The 17,017-nt window shown below is 45.1% G+C and overlaps 1 protein-coding gene across 4 annotated transcripts in view; it reads right to left on the bottom strand.

The window, feature by feature from the left end:
* Positions 1 to 17,017, bottom strand: part of TBCE (tubulin folding cofactor E) — a 78,724-nt gene that overhangs the window by 18,829 nt on the left and 42,878 nt on the right. For all 4 annotated transcript variants that reach the window (XR_005882517.1, XR_005882518.1, XM_040968234.1 and 1 more), the window contains exon 4: positions 4,005 to 4,187. Coding sequence is in view for 2 of the 4 variants with exons in the window: in XM_040968234.1 (XP_040824168.1) it covers positions 4,005 to 4,187 (183 nt within the window). In the remaining 2 variants the exon portion in view is untranslated. The remainder of the gene's footprint in view (positions 1 to 4,004; positions 4,188 to 17,017) is intronic.

The following is a 17,017-nucleotide window of genomic DNA, read 5'->3' on the forward strand; positions in this document are numbered from 1 at the left end:
TACTTCACAATATCTTATTGCATGAGATACAGGCTGTTTGGGGCTGAAATAATATTACTGTTTTTCGGATTGACATCATTTCATCACAGCCACATCAATAACAACAACAACAACATCAACAACAAATTATAGCACCTGAAAAAATAACTAACGCGCCACTGAGTGACCAACACATGCATGACAAAAAGGAAACACAGAGTCTCTTGGGAAAAATGATGCCATCGTATACTTCATGAGCATGCGACGAATTCTACTAGAGAAGAGATTAATTGGAAGGAACCAAACTGAAATAAAAACATCAAAACATATGGGATACAACCAAAAAAGCAAACAAACAATAAAAAGGAAACTTAAAAATAAAGATGTAGAGTTAACATTTGTGAAGCTCTCAGATTGTAAGTTTTTCAAAAAATAAACCTGAAACTGACAACAACAGGGGAATACAAGACCAAAATGCAAGGCAAGAGCAATTACAATCCTCAGGAACTGGGAAGGTGAGACGGCAGCAAGGGCCGGCACTGCGGCTGCTGCTGAAAGTCAAGCGTCCCACATTACAGGGCCAGCTGCTCACGTACGATCTGGTGGCTCCCTGCTCATCTGCTTGGCAAGGCAGCAGCAGATGACCCAAGTGGCCACTGCAACCGCATGGGAAACTCGAATGGAATTCCTGGCTTTTGGTTTTGGCCGCACTAGTCCCAACCATCACAGCTATTTCTGGCATGAACCAGCAGTAGGAAGATCTGTCTTTCTTGCTCTGACACTTTGCCTTTCAAATAAAATAAATCTACAAAGGCAGCAGCAGCGTGCCAGACACAGCCCCCCGACACACACACCTTTCTCAGTCCACAGGGACCTTAGTGTTTGACTTTTTCATGGTGTTCCCAGGTCAAAATAACTAATGATCCAAGTTGGGGTATAATTAGGGCCGAACAATATCATGACAGCTACGTCCTGACAACTTAGTGTCTGCTGGGCACTGTACATTTCCCAAGCCTGCAACCAGATTAGACACCAAAGCCTCTATTTCCTCTTCCACACCACTGTTCATCATGGCACTTACCCAAAACCCAGCATCGTAGGCATATGACATCATCAAAAGGAACTGCAGAAATCTCACCAACCTGTGAATTACCTCAAACTAGTAATTTACACTGTGTCTGACAGGTGGCGCTATTTCCCTCTAAAATTTGAACTCTTCTTCCCTGGCAGACACTTGGTACAAAGCTTGGGAACCAAGGTCTCAATATGGGCATCACCCCAGAGACAAAAGTGTCTCCAAGAGAAACTACACACAACTGGTTTTCATTGAATTTCATTCTTTTCTTGTAGGAGGCTTTTCTTGAGGGACAAACTCAAAGCTGGTCAGATGAATATTAAAAGATAACATTTGGGGATTGAACCAGTGGATGGGGACAGCTATACGCCTTTCAAGTAGGATAACCTTTTAGAAGACAACGAAATGGGCCCAGTGCAGTGGCTTAGCAGCTAAAGTTCTCACCTTGAAGGAGCCGGGATCGCATATGGGCATCGGTTCTAATCCCGGCTGCCCCGCTTCCCATCCAACCCCCTTTCCTGGCCTGGGAAAGCAGTTGAGGATGACCTTGGGACCCTGCACCTGCGTGGGAGATTCAGGGGAGGCTCCTAGCATCAGACTGGCTCAGGTCTGGCCAGCTCAGCTCTGGCCGCTGCGGCCACTTGGGGAATGAATCATCGGATAGAAGATCCTCCTCTCTGTGTATCTGATTTTACAATAAAATAAATAAATCTTTAAAAAAAAAGACGACAAAATGGCTTCCAGTCGAGGTTTCAGTCCCTAATAAGAACACCTGCCATGAACTACACAGCAACACTTTTTTATTCACAACAGGGCCAACGTACTGGATAATATTTTGTAGCTGGCAGAACAGACCAGGAAATGAGATGTCTGGCGTGTGTTGCAGACAGAAGTGCCGCAGCTCTCAGCTGAACCGGGCATGCCTGACTTGGACCCTGGCTCCAGCCCCTCATGATTTCTTAGATGTATTTTAGCCAACATAAATAACAGTGTTGCAGCACCTCTGCTGGTTTAGCTTCTCAGTCAGGGAAGATTTTTAAACGCAAGAATCCTCAGTAGCAGAATTCAGGAGTCACACAATAGCTATGCATGAACCAGGGGAGGAGCATCTGCTGGCCCACAGGATTCTCTCAAAGACATTAACTAATAAGGAAAAAAAAATAACACCTGCCTTTTCGAGTCAAGATACTTAAATATCAGTATTTAAATGGAAAACTAAAGCAATGCTGTCCAACACTATGAACGCATGTTGGTTCCTGACATCCAAGTAAATCTTGGTAGATTAAACAGCAAAAACCCTTCACACAGAGTAATTTCTAGTTTCTAGTTAAATCAAGGTTTTTTTTTTTTAATTGGAAAGTCAGATATACAGAGAGGAGGAGAGACAGAAAGGAAGATCTTCTGTCCACTGATTCACTCCCCAGGTGGCTGCAACAGCTGGAGCTGAGCCAACCCAAAGCCAGGAGCCTGAAGCCTATTCCAGGTCTCCCATGTGGGTGCAGGGTCCCAAGTCTTTAGGCCATCCTCCATTGCTTTCCTAGATCACAAACAGGGAGCTGGATGGGAAGTGGAGCTGCTGTGATTAGAACCGGTGCTCACATGGGATCCCAGTGCATGCAAGGTGAGGAGGACTTTAGCTGCCAGGTTACCACGCCGTGCCCTCTAGATAACAGTATTAGCCATAACTTTGTTTTGATCAATTTGCATCTTCTAAATTCTCAAAAAAAGTAGATTGTTTTGCAATAAAGAACAAGTACTTTAAAAGTACTTTAAAATCAAGTACTTTAAAATATATGGATTTAAGATTTTTTTTTCCAACGGGAGTCTATGCTAAAAAAAAAAGAGGAGGTGTCAGCAAATGAATTTCTTCATTGTACTAATGTACACCTCCAGTTTACATTATGTTAAATTTTACCGACAACACACGGCAAGGAATTCACTTTGGAATAACCAAGAACCATACCTTAATTCTTTTCAGCAAGCAAAAAACTGCAGGCCTGTATCATGTGTCTACAAATGATTCCTCCCCACGGCCACCAGGTGTCACTACTAGGATGTCTCCTGTAGGTCAAATCCCGACACTGGGCATCACCAATAGAGCAGAGTGGTCTTTCCAGGACCCTGCACCCATGTGGGAGACCCAGAAGATGCTCCTGGCTCCTGGGTTTGGATTGCCTCAGCCTCAATCATTGCAGCCATTTGGGGAATAAACCTGCAGAGGGAAGATCTCTCTGTGTCTCTCTAAGCGCATGGTTCAAAGGTCCCCAGAGAATTAAAGACATGAAGTTAGTGGTAGGGATGACCGGATGGTTCCAACATGTGATCCAGGTAACAACCTAGAACAACTTGCATTCCTAATTTGTCATTCAACTGAAAATGTCACAACCCAATAGCAATGGACCAAAATGCCAGCATTTGTTACATAATAGTCAACACATAATCATGTGGTATAAGTATTGATAGTAACCAAATCAATGTTTGACTCTGTGGACTCCTCAGATTATCATTCACTATTAACATAGAAAGGATAAACTAATTTGGGAGCAAAGTTCACAGACTCCAAATACAGCCGAGGGAACTTCAACCCAGAACCTTAATGAAACCATGAAAAGCCAGATCTGTTGGGCCCAGCGGCGTGGCCTAGAGGCTAAAGTCCTCGTCTTGAACGAGCCGGGTTGTAATCCCAGCAGCTCCACTTCCCATCCAGCTCTCTGCTTGTGGCCTGGGAAAGCAGTTGAGGATGGCCTAAAGCCTTGGGACCCTGCACCCGCGTGGGAGACCCAGAAGAGGTTCCTGGTTCCCAGCTTCAGATAGGCATAGCACCGGCCGTTGAGGTCACTTGGGGAGTGAATTATCAGACGGAAGATCTTCCTCTCTGTCTCTCCTCTCTGTATATCCACCTTTCCAATAAAAATAAATAAATCTTGAAAAAAAAAGCAAGTTCACTTACCTTTGTACTTTTATTAGAAAGTCAAAACCAACAGTTTTGACGTGCTTATTTCCCCAAACAATTTCTTTTTTTCCATCTTCTTCTAGTCCATCTTCTAACACATACTGTCTCTTAACTGCAGTAATAAAGTCTGTTCCAAAATTCACCTTGTTTGGACGAATAAAAGATCCTCCAGTTGGGTGCCTGAGAATTGAGAGAAACAGAGCACAGAAAACATAGTCAGGCCTGGCTCAATAGCTCAGTGGCTAAATCCTCACTTTGCATGCACCAGGGTCCCATATGGGCACTGACCAGCTCAGGTACAGGCTGCTGCATCTCCCTTCCCTGCATACACAGGAGACCCAGAAGAAGCTCCTGGATTCGGATCAGCTCAGCTCCAGCTTTCGTGGCCATTTGGGAGAGTGAACCAGCAGACGGAAGACCTGTCTCCTTCTCTCTGTAAATCTGCCTTTCCAATAAAAAGAAATCTTAAAAAAAAAAAAAAAGGAAACCTAGTCCATCAGGGAAGGCCATAGGGGCGACTGTTTGGCCTAACAACTAGGAGGCTGCTCGGGACCCACATAACTTGTTGGAATACCAGGGCTCAAATCCCAGCTCAGCCTCCAATTCCAACTTCTGATATGGTATGCCCTTGGAGGCAACAGATGACAGCTCAAGTAGTTGGGCATCTAAGGAGGCCCAGCTGGTTCCCAGCTGTGGCTTTGACCTGGTCCAGCTCAAGCTGTTGTAAGCATCTTGGGAATGAAGCAACGGAATAGAGACTGAGACCTCCAATAAATGTTTAAACTGTATAAATCCAATGTATGAAGGTTTTCAAACACTTTTATATGCTAAAAATAAAATCAAAAACGGTCCAAACAAGAAAAGAGATGTATATATGGGGGCATATTGGGCAAGATTGTCACCTGGGATGACCGCATTCTATTTCAGAGTTTCTAGGATCAAGTTCTGCTTCCGCTTCTGACAGAGGTTCCTGCTAATGCAGAGCCTGGATGGCAGAAAATTCTGGACCAAGTTCTAGGCTCCTGATCTCTGTCTGGCCTAGATGTAGCTGGGGCACTCATTTGGAAAGTGAACCAAGAGGTGGAAGGGGCGTGTGTGTGTGTGTGTGTGTGTGTGTGTGTGTGTGTGTGTGTGTTAGATCTAAAATACATTTTAAAAGAGAAATAATAAAACACAATTAGTTTGCTTGATCATAAAGGATTATAAATTTATACAAGAATGCAAAATCCCTATAAACAACACTAGAAGCAGAATTGTTGAATACATGAGGGAAAGTTTTACTTCGCTAATGTTTAAGAAATTTAAATTCAATGACATTGTGGTATAGCACGTAAAGCAGCCATTTACAACATCAGCATTCCACATTAGAGTGCAGGCTATTGTCCCGGCTGCTCCACTTCTGATGTAGCTCCCTATTAATGCATCTGGAAAAGTATCAGATGATGCGCCAAGTACTTGGGTCCCTGCCTGCAATGTGGGAGCCCTGAATGGAGTTCCAGCCTCCTGGTTTCATCCTCACCCAGGCCTGGCTGCCGCAGTCATTTGCAAAGTGAGCCATTTGGAGGTGAATCAGTAGATAGAAAATGGCTCCTCTGCCACTTTTTCAAATAAGTTTTTTTTTAAGTTTTTTTTTTTTTAACAACAAGTATTTCCAACAAAAGCAGTACAATCACAGAAAAGGATAAACTTTAAACTTGAAGGCTGGGTTTATCTAGGATTACAGACTCTTCCTCCCAGCTTCCCTGACTGGCAATGCTCCGTTCTTCCCTACATTTCTCTCTTGGCTTATAGACACAAATCATTGGCTTATTTGTGTAAATGAAATATAACTCCTGAATTTAAACCCTAATTAACACACATTCCTAAAACTGGAGGTAGGACAGAAGGCAGAATGAGCTCAGAAGTCAGACAAAAGTGGATTTAATTCCTGGCCCCATACTTACAAGGTCTGGGTCTTCAGGTAACTGAATGTGTGTCCTCCACCTGGGTTTCCTCATTTGTAAGGCCCTATCCAATGAGGCCGTCTATGCAGATTGAAAAAAACCACTTCCTTAGCTGCCTACCACTTGACTGACTTATGAACAGTTACTGTAACTAACATCCTGTGAGAAATACACCTGCTTCTTTTGAAACACTGTGGTAACATGAAGGTCATACTCTAAAGCCGACCAGTGCCTCCCACACTTGCTCAGATAAACCCTGAAGACATGCAGCACCTGGGAGGACACAATCTTATCACATGAACTGTGAAGGCCTTTGCCATCAGAAAATACAGTAATAAATACAGGCAATAAAAAACAACAGTCTCAGAGAGAAAGTTGTTAACTGTTTTAGTTGCCTTTTACTACAAAACAACTCCCCGATGCATGTTGGGCCCATACCAGCAGGGAGCAGAGGATGGCCACGGATTGCCCAGGAAATGAAGTTTGAGATGTCTGGAGTAGGGGGTTGCAGAGGGAATATTTTACAAGGTGTGAAATGACTTCTGGGATCTTCCATTGACCAGGCCACAGCACTCTCAGGTAAATGAGGGAGATGAGACTGAGTGGTTTAACAGAGCGGAAACTGGAGGACATGTCTGGGTCAGAATGATGCAGACACCCACATGGGAGCCCAGGGCTGGGCTAGGTGGTACTGCACACCAGCACACACAGAAGCTAGCACTGGGGGCCTACCTGGAAGGGCTAGGACACATTACCCTCAGAGGGGGTCAGAACAGTGGATGGGCCACAAAAGGATGGGCCATGACACCAGTCCATGAGAGAACTGGATCCAAAAGCAGATTCTGTGGCGGATTTGTGGGCTCACCCCTGTAGAACTGTAGTACTCACTGGTTTGCACAAGAGCTGTGGATGGTGATGGGCCGAGCTAGGTGTGGCCATGGAACTCACAAAGACTCAAGGGAAATGGGGTTGGGAGCAGGCTGGGCTGGCCCAGGCTAGCAAGAAGGATTGGCAGCCATGTTTGGTGACAATCTAACATACTGCCCTACTCACTCACTCCATAAAAGACATCCCATTAAGCTGGGATTGCCCATCTCCCCATTCAGGCCTAGTGATCTCACTTCCATGAACATAAAATTGCTGAGGCAGAACACAGCCTCTACCACAGCTTGATTGTGGACTCAAAGCATACAATGTGCCCCAGTCTTGTGAAACAAACAGCAAGACAGCATCACAACTACCATGGGATTTGTATTAGCCAAACTTACAATCAAAAGTGAGCTACTCCAAGTCATCAATTTTAAAATGAGGAACAAAAACAAAGGATTTTTTCTAGGGCCTGTCAGTTGTCACAAACACATCCCATAGGAGTGCTAGTTCAAGTTCCAGCTACTCTACTTTCAACCCAGCTAATGTACATAGAAAAGCAGAAAAAGATAGCCCAAGCATTTGAGGCCCAGCACACACGTGAGAGACCTGGAAGAAGCTCTCCTGGCTTCAGACCAGCCCAGTTCCAGCCACACAGCTATCACAGGTGATTTGGGGGTGAACCATTTGGGGGGATGAACCAGTGGATGGAAGATCTCTGTATGTAAATACTTATTCCAGTAAATAAATCTTTAAACAAGATTTTTTAATCTTGTGAGCAAAAATTAAGAAATGTGGCATCAATGGGTCTGGCACGATGGCCTAGTGGCTAAAATCCTCGCCTTGCATGCGCCAGGATCCCATGCTGATTCTAGGTCATGCCTGGCTGCTCCACTTCCCATCTAACTCCCTGCTTGTGGCCTGGGAAAGCAGTAGAGGATGACCCAAAGCCTTGGACTCTGCGACTGCATGGGAGACACAGAGGAGGTTCCTGGCTCTTGGCTTCAGATCGATTTAGCTCTGGCCGTTGCATACACTTGCAGAGTGAACCAGTGGACAAAGATCTTTTTCTTTGTATCGTCTCTTTGCTTTATCAGCCTTTCCACTAAAAATAAATAAATCTTTAAAAAAAAAGAAATAGGGGGCCCGGTGCGGTGGCACAGTGGTTAAGTCCTCGCCTTGCACGCCCGGGATCCCATATGGGCGCCGGTTCTATCCCCGGCAGCCCCGCTTCCCATCCAGCTCCCTGCCTGTGGCCAGGGAAAGCAGTCGAGGACGGCCCAGAGCTTTGGGACCCTGCACCCGTGTGGGAGACCTAGAAGAGGCTCCTGGCTTTGGATCAGCATAGCATTGGCCGTTGTGCTCACTTGGGGAGTGAATCATAGGATGGAAGAGCTTCCTCTCTGTCTCTCCTCTCTGTATATCCGCCTTTCCAATAAAAAAATAATAAAAATAAATCTTTAAAAAAAATAAAATAAAAATAAAAAAGAAATATGGCATCACTAATCTGTAAACTTCCTTTCACTCAACTTTCTTACACAATGGAAGTGCATTAAACACAAGTGTTCTGGATGTTATATGAGAGCTTCACACCTATTGAGAAAATACTGCTGTTAACTAATTTTTTTTTTGAGTGCTAAGTGCCAATAATTGTGTTAAGTGCTATCATATTACAAATATCTCAATTTTATATGGGGCTCTTTTCTTAAATTTATTTTTTAATAATGATTATATGGTTGATCATGGTGGGAAGGATCAAGGTTTAGGAAAAATTGGGTGAACTCATTGCTTCCATATTTGCTATTTCTTTTAGCTGTTCCCAGAGGAAGAGAAAAGACAAAAGGGGAAACCATTCATGACTTTCCACAGGTCCCAGTACCCACGGATGAGGAACTGCCATCTTATATTAACCCAGTCTCAATGTGTACATAGTTCAAGGGTTCTGTCCAAGTGGTTTGGATAGTTCTGAAATGCTGCCATTTTCACTGATCAAAGGATGACGTCACCCTCCCAATGTCCACTAGCTCTATTCACCAAGATTTTTGCTGTCATAATTGTTTGGAGTAGTTGTCCATTTTGTTCTGTTCCACTTCTGTTATAGCACCAAATGAGCTGCCATATTATCCTTTTAAAACATGGCTTATGTCTACTGCTCCACCTTTTTTCATTAAGTAGAACATGTTCTTACAGGTGAGTCCCAGACCATGCCAGGTTACAGTACTGCCGGCATATATATGGGTCAGGGCTAGGAACAGACCAATCTGGGCCAACAAATAACACCCCCTGGCAGATCTGAGAACCAGGGCAACGTGCAGGAGGAGCCAGATTGGGCCGTAACTTCAACCAGTTCACATTAAACTAGGATAGCAATCAGGCTGGGCTAGGTTAGGCTGCAGCATCCACCAAAAGGAGCTGGAACAAGGGGCAGACTGGACTAGGCCAGGCTGCGCAGTAAGATTACAGATGCTGCAACCAAAATGCCCATCAACAGAGGACTGGATAAGAAAGCTATGGTTCTTTTACTCCATAGAATACTACCCAGCTATTAAAAAAAACGAAATGCAGTTTTTTTGTGGCCAAATGGGCCCAACTGGAAACCATTATGCTAAGGGAAATGAGTCAATCCCAAAAGGTTAAATACCACAGGTTTGCCTTAATATAAGATGAAAGGATGTCAATCCAGAAAATAGTACCCATGTATTGTAATATTATTTTAACCTCAAACAGCCTGTATCTAATGTATTAAGATATTGTGATGTATTCAATGAACATACAATTAATGTGAATCAGACAGCTTATGTTCTACATCAAAGAACTGTAAAACCTAATATACTTTTAAGACCCTAAGCTACTCGGAAATGGGGTGGAAGAACAGGAAAATCTTCCATCTCCTTAGAATGTGTGAAGAAGACGTAAAGTATAACCTACCAGAAACATAAAAGGTAATTCATAGACAACAGACTCAAATCAGCATTAAACAATAGTTAAATGACAAAGACATATAGGGGTCCCCAAGTGACCGCAACAGCCAGTGCTGCGCCAATCCAAAGCCAGGAGCCAGGAGCTTCTTCTGGGTCTCCCACACAGGTGCAGGGTCCCAAAGATTTGGGCTATCCTCGACTGCTTTCCCAGGCCACAGGCAGGGAGCTGGTTGGGAAGCGGGGCTGCCGGGATTAGAACCGGTGCCTGTATGCAATCCCAGGCATGCAAGGCGAGGACCTTAACCACTATACTATTGCACCTGGCCCTTAAATATATATATATCTTAAAAATACTAGTTACAACACTTCAATGATAGTCCCCCTTGCTTTTAAAACTACTATTTTTTTTCAGGATTAATTTTTTTATTGGAATGATTTATAGACAGAAGGAAAGACAGAAAGATCTTTTATCCACTGATTCACTCTGCAAATGGTCAGGAGGGATCAAGCTGAATTAATCCAAGGCCAGGAGACAAGAGTCTATTCCCAGTTTCCCACATGGGTACATGGTTCCAGGCTTTGAGCCATCCTCCACTGCTTCCCCAGGCCACAAGCAGGGAGCTCGATGGGAAGCAGAGTAGCCGGGACATACACTGGAGCCCATATGGGATGCAGGCATGTTCAAGGCGAGGATTAATAGTTGAGCCACTGCAAAGCCCCTAAAACTACTATTTCTTGTAGTGGGCATTTGTTGCAAGAATGAAAAAACCATTTGGAATTCCCACATCCCAAGGAAGCAGCAGAATTCAAGTTTGAGGTCTGCTCCTGACTCCTGCTGTGCTGTTGACATGTCCTAAGAGATAAAAAGTGATGGGATCAAAAGGCTGTGTATTTGCTACCCACATACCAACCTGTGAGACTCAGATGCTATGTAAAAGGCATTGGGGAATGAGTTCATTGATGGCACATTTCTGACTCTCCTTCAAGAAAATTTTTAGGTTTTGTTTGTTTTAGACTTATTTATTTCATTGGAAAGAGAGAGAAGGAAAGAACGATTTTCTACTCACTGGTTCACTCCCCAAATGAACAATGGTTGAGGCTGAGCCAATCAGAAGCCAGGAGCCAGGAGCCTCTTCCGGGTCTCCCATACAGGTGCAAGGTACCAAGACTTTGGGCCGTCCTCAACTGCTTCCCTAGGCAACAAGCAGGGAGCTGGATGGGAAGTGGACCAATTTTGCCACGAACCAGCACCTATATGTGACCCTAGAATTTGCAAGGTGAGGACTTAGCCACTGAGCCATCATGCTGAGCCCAATTTTTAGGTTTTTTCTTTTCTTTTTTTTTTTTTTTAAAGATTTATTTTTATTATGTTTTTATTGGAAAGGCAGATATACAGAGAGGAGAGACAGAGAGGAAGATCTTCCGTCCGATGATTCACTCCCCAAGTGAGCACAATGGGCCGATACTATGCTGATCCGAAGCCAGGAGCCTCTTCCAGGTCTCCCACGCGGGTGCAGGGTCCCAAAGCTTTGGGCTGTCCTTGACTGCTTTCCCAGGCCACAGGCAGGGAGCTGGAAGGGAAGCGGAGCTGCTGGGATTAGAACCGGCACCCACATGGGATCCCGGGCGTGCAAAGCGAGGACCTTTAACCACTTGAGCCACCGTGCCGGGCCCAATTTTTAGGTTTTTTCAAGGTGCACTTTCCTAAAGAAAATTTTAAACATTTGCCAAAGACATTTATGGCACACACATAAAATTCCTATTTTACAGTGCATTCAACAAAGCAGACACCAAGTTAGCTTTTGAAAAATGAGCAGTTTGATAAGACATCAAATGAAAAAATTCTACTATTTCTCCTCTACCAAAATCATGAAAGCATTGTAGCATACAAATTGCTCCAAAAATAGACATTCGAGATTTGATTATAGCCTTCACTTTTATGGTTTTCTTAAATATTTTTCAAATATGAAAGGCAGAAAGAGAGAGATTGATTCTCCATCTTCTGTTTCACCCACACCCCGCCCGCCAATAGCCATAACAACTGTAACTGAATCAATATGAAGCCAGGAGTTTTTCCCAGGTCTCCCACATGGGGTGCAAGGATCCAAGGATTCAGGACATCCTCCACTGCCTTCCTAAGCCATAAGCATGGGACTGCGCTGGGGACAGAGCAGCCAGGTTTAACCGAACCCATGTGGAATGCTGGCGCCACAGTCAGAAGCTTAGCCTACTGTACCACTATGCTGTCTCCTTATCTATACTTTCGAATAGTGCCTCTTTTTTTTTTTTTTAAGCTACTTGCTATTACTTGAATATTCTTATTACTATTGAAAAGGCAGATCTACAGAGAAGGATATACAAAGAGAAAGTTCTTCGGCCCACTGGTTCACTCCCCTAGCAGCCACAAGAGATGGATCTAAGCCCTCTGAAGCTAAGAGCCAGGAGGATCTTCTGGATTTCCCAGGGCTTTGGGCCACCCTCCACTGCTTCCTAGGTCACAAGCAGGGAGCTAGATGAGAAATGAAGCAGCCAGGATATGAAACAGTGCCCACATGGGCACCCCAGTGCATGTAAGATGAGGATTTAGCCACTAGACTATCATGCTGTATCCCTCTCCCTTTTGCTTTTCTTTTTTAAGATTATTTTTACTGGGAAGTCATATTTATAGAGAGAAGTTGAGACAAAGATCTTCCATCCACTGGTTCACTTCCCAAGGGGGTGTGTGCAAAGCCAAGTTTCTTTTGGGTCTCCCACATGAGTGCAGGCTCCCAACACTTGGACCATCCTCTACTGCTTTCCCAGGCTACAAGCAAGGAGCTGGGTGGGAACACTAACCAGCACCTATGTGGGATCCGGGCACCTGAAAGGTGAGGACTTTAGCCACTAGGCTATGGCGTGGAGCCCAATCAGTTGAATTCTTTACCTAATGGAGAGTTAAGCCTGTAATTATGAAGTTAATTGAAAGTATGCCATTGTAAAAATGTTTTTAAAAAATAGAGGTTTGGAGGGGCGAGATGGGCAGCGATTCATAACTGGTGAACTACTGAAACCGCTTGAGCGAATATCTCAGAGCATGCCCCACATGCGGGACCTGGGGTGGGTGGGAAACCGGGTGGGGCTTCTCCCTCAATATCCCCCTTTACCTCAGATACATGAAGGAAACAATATGGAAAGAATAGTATTACCCACTTTCCTGTAGCCCTTGAACCTTTTTACCCAAACTAACCATGTAAAGATTGTCAAAATAAAAAAAGAATTTGGGAAAAAAAAATAGAGGAGGAGGAAGGAAGGAGACGGTTGGGTAAATAATTCCAGCAAGAGGGAAGGGTGCATAGTATCATTACGCTCCTGAACCTGCATTGTGAAGTACATGAAATCTGTTTCCTTCTACAGATAACAACAAAAAAAAAAAAAAGAAGAAGTAGTATAGGTCAGCATGGTGGTGCAGGGGGTTAAGCTATGGCCAGCGATGGCAGTCCAAGTCCTGGCTACTCCACTTCCTATCCATCTCCTTGCTAATGTGCCTGAGAAAATACAAGATAACTCAAGTGTCTAGAGCCCTGCCACCCATGTGGGAGACCCAGACAGAGTTCCTGGCTCCTAGCTTTGGCCTGGCCAAGTACCACCATCATGGCCATTTCATGGAATGAATCGGTGGATGGAGAAGGTCATGATGTGTATCTTACCCACTCTCTTTCAAATTAACAGCTAAAAAAGTAATAAAGCAGCATAGACCTGCCAGCTGCTCTACATCCCAACCAGCTCCCTGCTAATGTGTTTAATAAAGAAAGCAGAGCATTACCCCAAGGACTTGGATCCCTGCCACCCTGTGGCAGACCTTGCTCCTGGTTTCAGCATGGTCCAACTCTACCCATTGCAGCCATAGAGGGTGAACTAGTGGATAGATCTGTCTCTACGATTTCTCTGCAAACCTTTCAAATAATCAAACTTTAAGAAATAAAGCAGCGGGCCCGGCACAGAGGCCTAGCGGCTAAAGTCCTCGCCTTGCACACTCCGGGATTCCATATGGGCGCTGGTTCTAATCCAGGCAGCTCCACTTCCCACCCAGCTTCCTGCCTGTGGCCTGGGAAAGCAGTCAAGGACAGCCCAAAGCCTTGGGACCCTGCACCCGCGTGGGAGACCCGGAAGAAGTTCCTGGTTCCTGGCTTTGGATCGGCACAGCACTGGCAGTTGCGGTCACTTGGGGAGTCAATCATCGGATGGAAGATCTTCCTCTCTGTCTCTCCTCCTCTCTGTATATCTGACTTTCCAATAAATAAATAATAATTTAAAAAAGAAACAAAACTCAAGATTATTTAAAAAAACAGCATAGGAAGCATTGTTATTGGAAATAACAATACGTATCCAAATTACTGATAAAGTAGTACAGGGGCAGTATTGTGGCTCAAGTGGGTAAAGGTGCTTGCTTGGTTCATGTTCAAGCTGTTCCATTTCCAATCTAGCTCCCTGCTAATGGCCCGAGAAAGCAGTAGAAAATGCCCCTAGTGCTGGATCCCTGACCACACATGTGGAAGACCCAGATGAAGCTCCTGGCTTTCATCAGGCCGAGCCTGGCCATTGAAGCTATCTGCGAAGTCAGTCAGCAGATGGAAGAGCTCTCTCTCTCTGTAATTCTGATTTCCAAGTAAAGAAATAAAGAAAAACTCTTTAAGAGAAGATAGAGTGGTATATGATTTAAACAAAGGTTATTTTTCTTTAGGAAATTACAAAGATCACTTCTATGTTAGCTCCTTAAATTTTCTATTATTACAACATGCAAACAGATCTTAGCCTTACTGACAATTAAGTGTGATTATTTAAAACACTTTAATTTATACAAAAATGAGATAAATACCATAACATGTTGTATGGTGTTGGAAAATAATCCCAGACAATTTAGAATGTCAGTTTATATACTCTTATCTATGTAAATATAGACAAATGAGTTTTTCATCTAATAAATTCTGTTTTTATACTAGTGAAACAAACTTTTGTCCATGGAATAGAGGTATCTAAAATTTTAGTGAAATAAATTATTTAGTATATAAAATTTATAAAAGAGTACTAGTTTTTTTAGAGGCATAACATGGAATGTACAGAACTTGAAATATGAGAATTTAAAAGATGGAGAGGCCATCTTGTTGGGAGGGGCTAAGGGGAGTTCGACTTCGGGGCATGGGGGGAGGGAGTTCCCAGCAGCGTAGGGGCTGCTGGAGGTACCTGAACCAGGCTGAACTCAATGCTTGCGACCCTAGCACCAGCCACCACTGCCAAGTGGTGAGAAAATCCTTGCCTAGGCCTGAGAGGTTTCTCCCTTCATGTAAATACACTGTAAAGGGATCTCTCAAGAGCTCAGGTAAGCCCCTGGTTCCACCCACCACCACCATCTTGGCAGGGGGGGACAAGGGAAATTTGGCATTGGAACTTGGGCAGAGGGAGCTCCCAGCAGGGTGGGGGTTGCTGGTAGTACCTGAGCCAGGTCAAACTCAATGCTTGGGGGCCTAGCCCAGCCACCTCTGCCAAGTGATGGGTGAGTCCTGGGCTTGCCTGAGCCTGAGAGTTTTCTCCCTTCACAGTGAGTACACTGTGAAGGGATCTCTCAGGAGCTCAGGTCGGTCCTTAGCTCCGGCCGTCGCCACCATCTTGGGCTTACCAGAGACTTGAGTGCCAACTAGCACCAGGCTCTGCCCGCTGGCCACCCAGCAAGCTCTGGCATCTTGGGGGGCGTGAAATTGCTGCCTAGCAACATCCTTGGATAAGGCCGCTATGCATGTAGGTGAAGAATGAATCTTGAGGGACTCCCAACTACTTGCAGGTACATAAGGGGACTGAGACTGGTGGTTTGGAGGGGAGAGACTAGAAGATCTGTATGGGTCAGACTGATTCACCAGCCCACATAGCAGTCCTGAGTAGAGCTTGTTAGCATGGAACATTGCTGACCACCACATGCCAGTCCACTCAAAAGCTAGGGCTGGGGACCATTCTAGCAGGGCTAGATTGCAGTACCTGACTCAATGTCAGAACAGGGAATGGGTCATATTAGGCCATGACACTAACCAGCACATGAGAGCAAGGTCTGGGGGCAGATAATGTGGGGATGTGTGGGCCCAACCCTGTGAAAATACAAGTACCACTGGTTAGGTCAAAAGTTGGGGTGGGAATGGGCTCAGATAGGTATGACCATGGAACCTGCCATCACTCTTGGATACAGGGACTGAGAATAGGCTGGGCAGATCCAGGTAGAGCATGTGCATCCTAAAACAGGGTGTGGGGTGGACTGGGCCATAACATTCACCAGCAAGTCCAAGATGGAGGGGCAGGCTATGCTGGGCAAAAGACTAACATGCTCTGGCATGCATGAGATCTTGGTCTGGGAGTGGGCCAAGTGCAGGTACATGGGAAACTAATCTAGTGGGTCATAACTTTCACTGGTGAGCACATGGTCCAGGTCTGGGGGTTGGGTAATCTGAGTAAGGTAGTTCCAATTGTTGACTCATGTGTGGGCTGGTTTTGGAAGGAGGCGGACCAAACAGGGCTGAGCAAACCTTAGCTCACCACCAAGTGCAGAAATCCGGCTAGAGCGCAGGTCATGCTGGGATAGGCTGTCACAACTACCAGTTTGCATGTGCCAGGGATGGGAGCAGACTAAGCAAGGCCAGGTTCTAGCACCCTCCAGTGAGAGCTGGGACTGAGGGCAGGCCGGGGTCAGGTCAAGCTACAGCATCCAAAAGCAAAGGTCATGACAGATGAGGGACTATGCCAAGCTGGGTCAGAGCAACCACTGGTATGCAAAGATCTACGGCTGGAAAAAAAAAAATTTAATTAAAAAAAAAAAATCTATGGCTGGGGAGCTAAGGGTACACCCTGGCTGGGCTGGGGTTTCCACTGGTGAGTGCAGGAGCCAGAGTGGGAGTTGCATTCTGGTATGGATATGGCTGCAGTGTCCCTCAGCACAAGTGTGGACTAGGCTAGACTTCAGCACTCACTAGTGCTCATGAGAACCAGTGTAGGTGTAGGAAAGGCTAGGCTGGGTCTTTGTCCCTGTTGAGCCAGGTGTGAGCTGTTTCTGGGTGTGAACCAGGCTTGGCTGGACTGTAATACCCAACAATAAAAACTCGAATGGATTGAAAGACAGTCAGGAAAGGCCACTGTTCCTGCTAGGACAGGAGGTGGACTACGTAGGATTGGTTCATGAACCCACCCATGGGCCCGAGATCTGGCACTGAGAGTTTCTGATGGAGAAACTCCGCTGTCAGGACACAGTCCCTGCAGGTGAGTA

The sequence above is a fragment of the Ochotona curzoniae genome, unplaced genomic scaffold (genome assembly GCF_017591425.1).
Source record: "Ochotona curzoniae isolate NIBS_2020 unplaced genomic scaffold, NIBS_Ocur_1.0 scaffold_4683, whole genome shotgun sequence".
NCBI lineage: Eukaryota > Metazoa > Chordata > Mammalia > Lagomorpha > Ochotonidae > Ochotona > Ochotona curzoniae.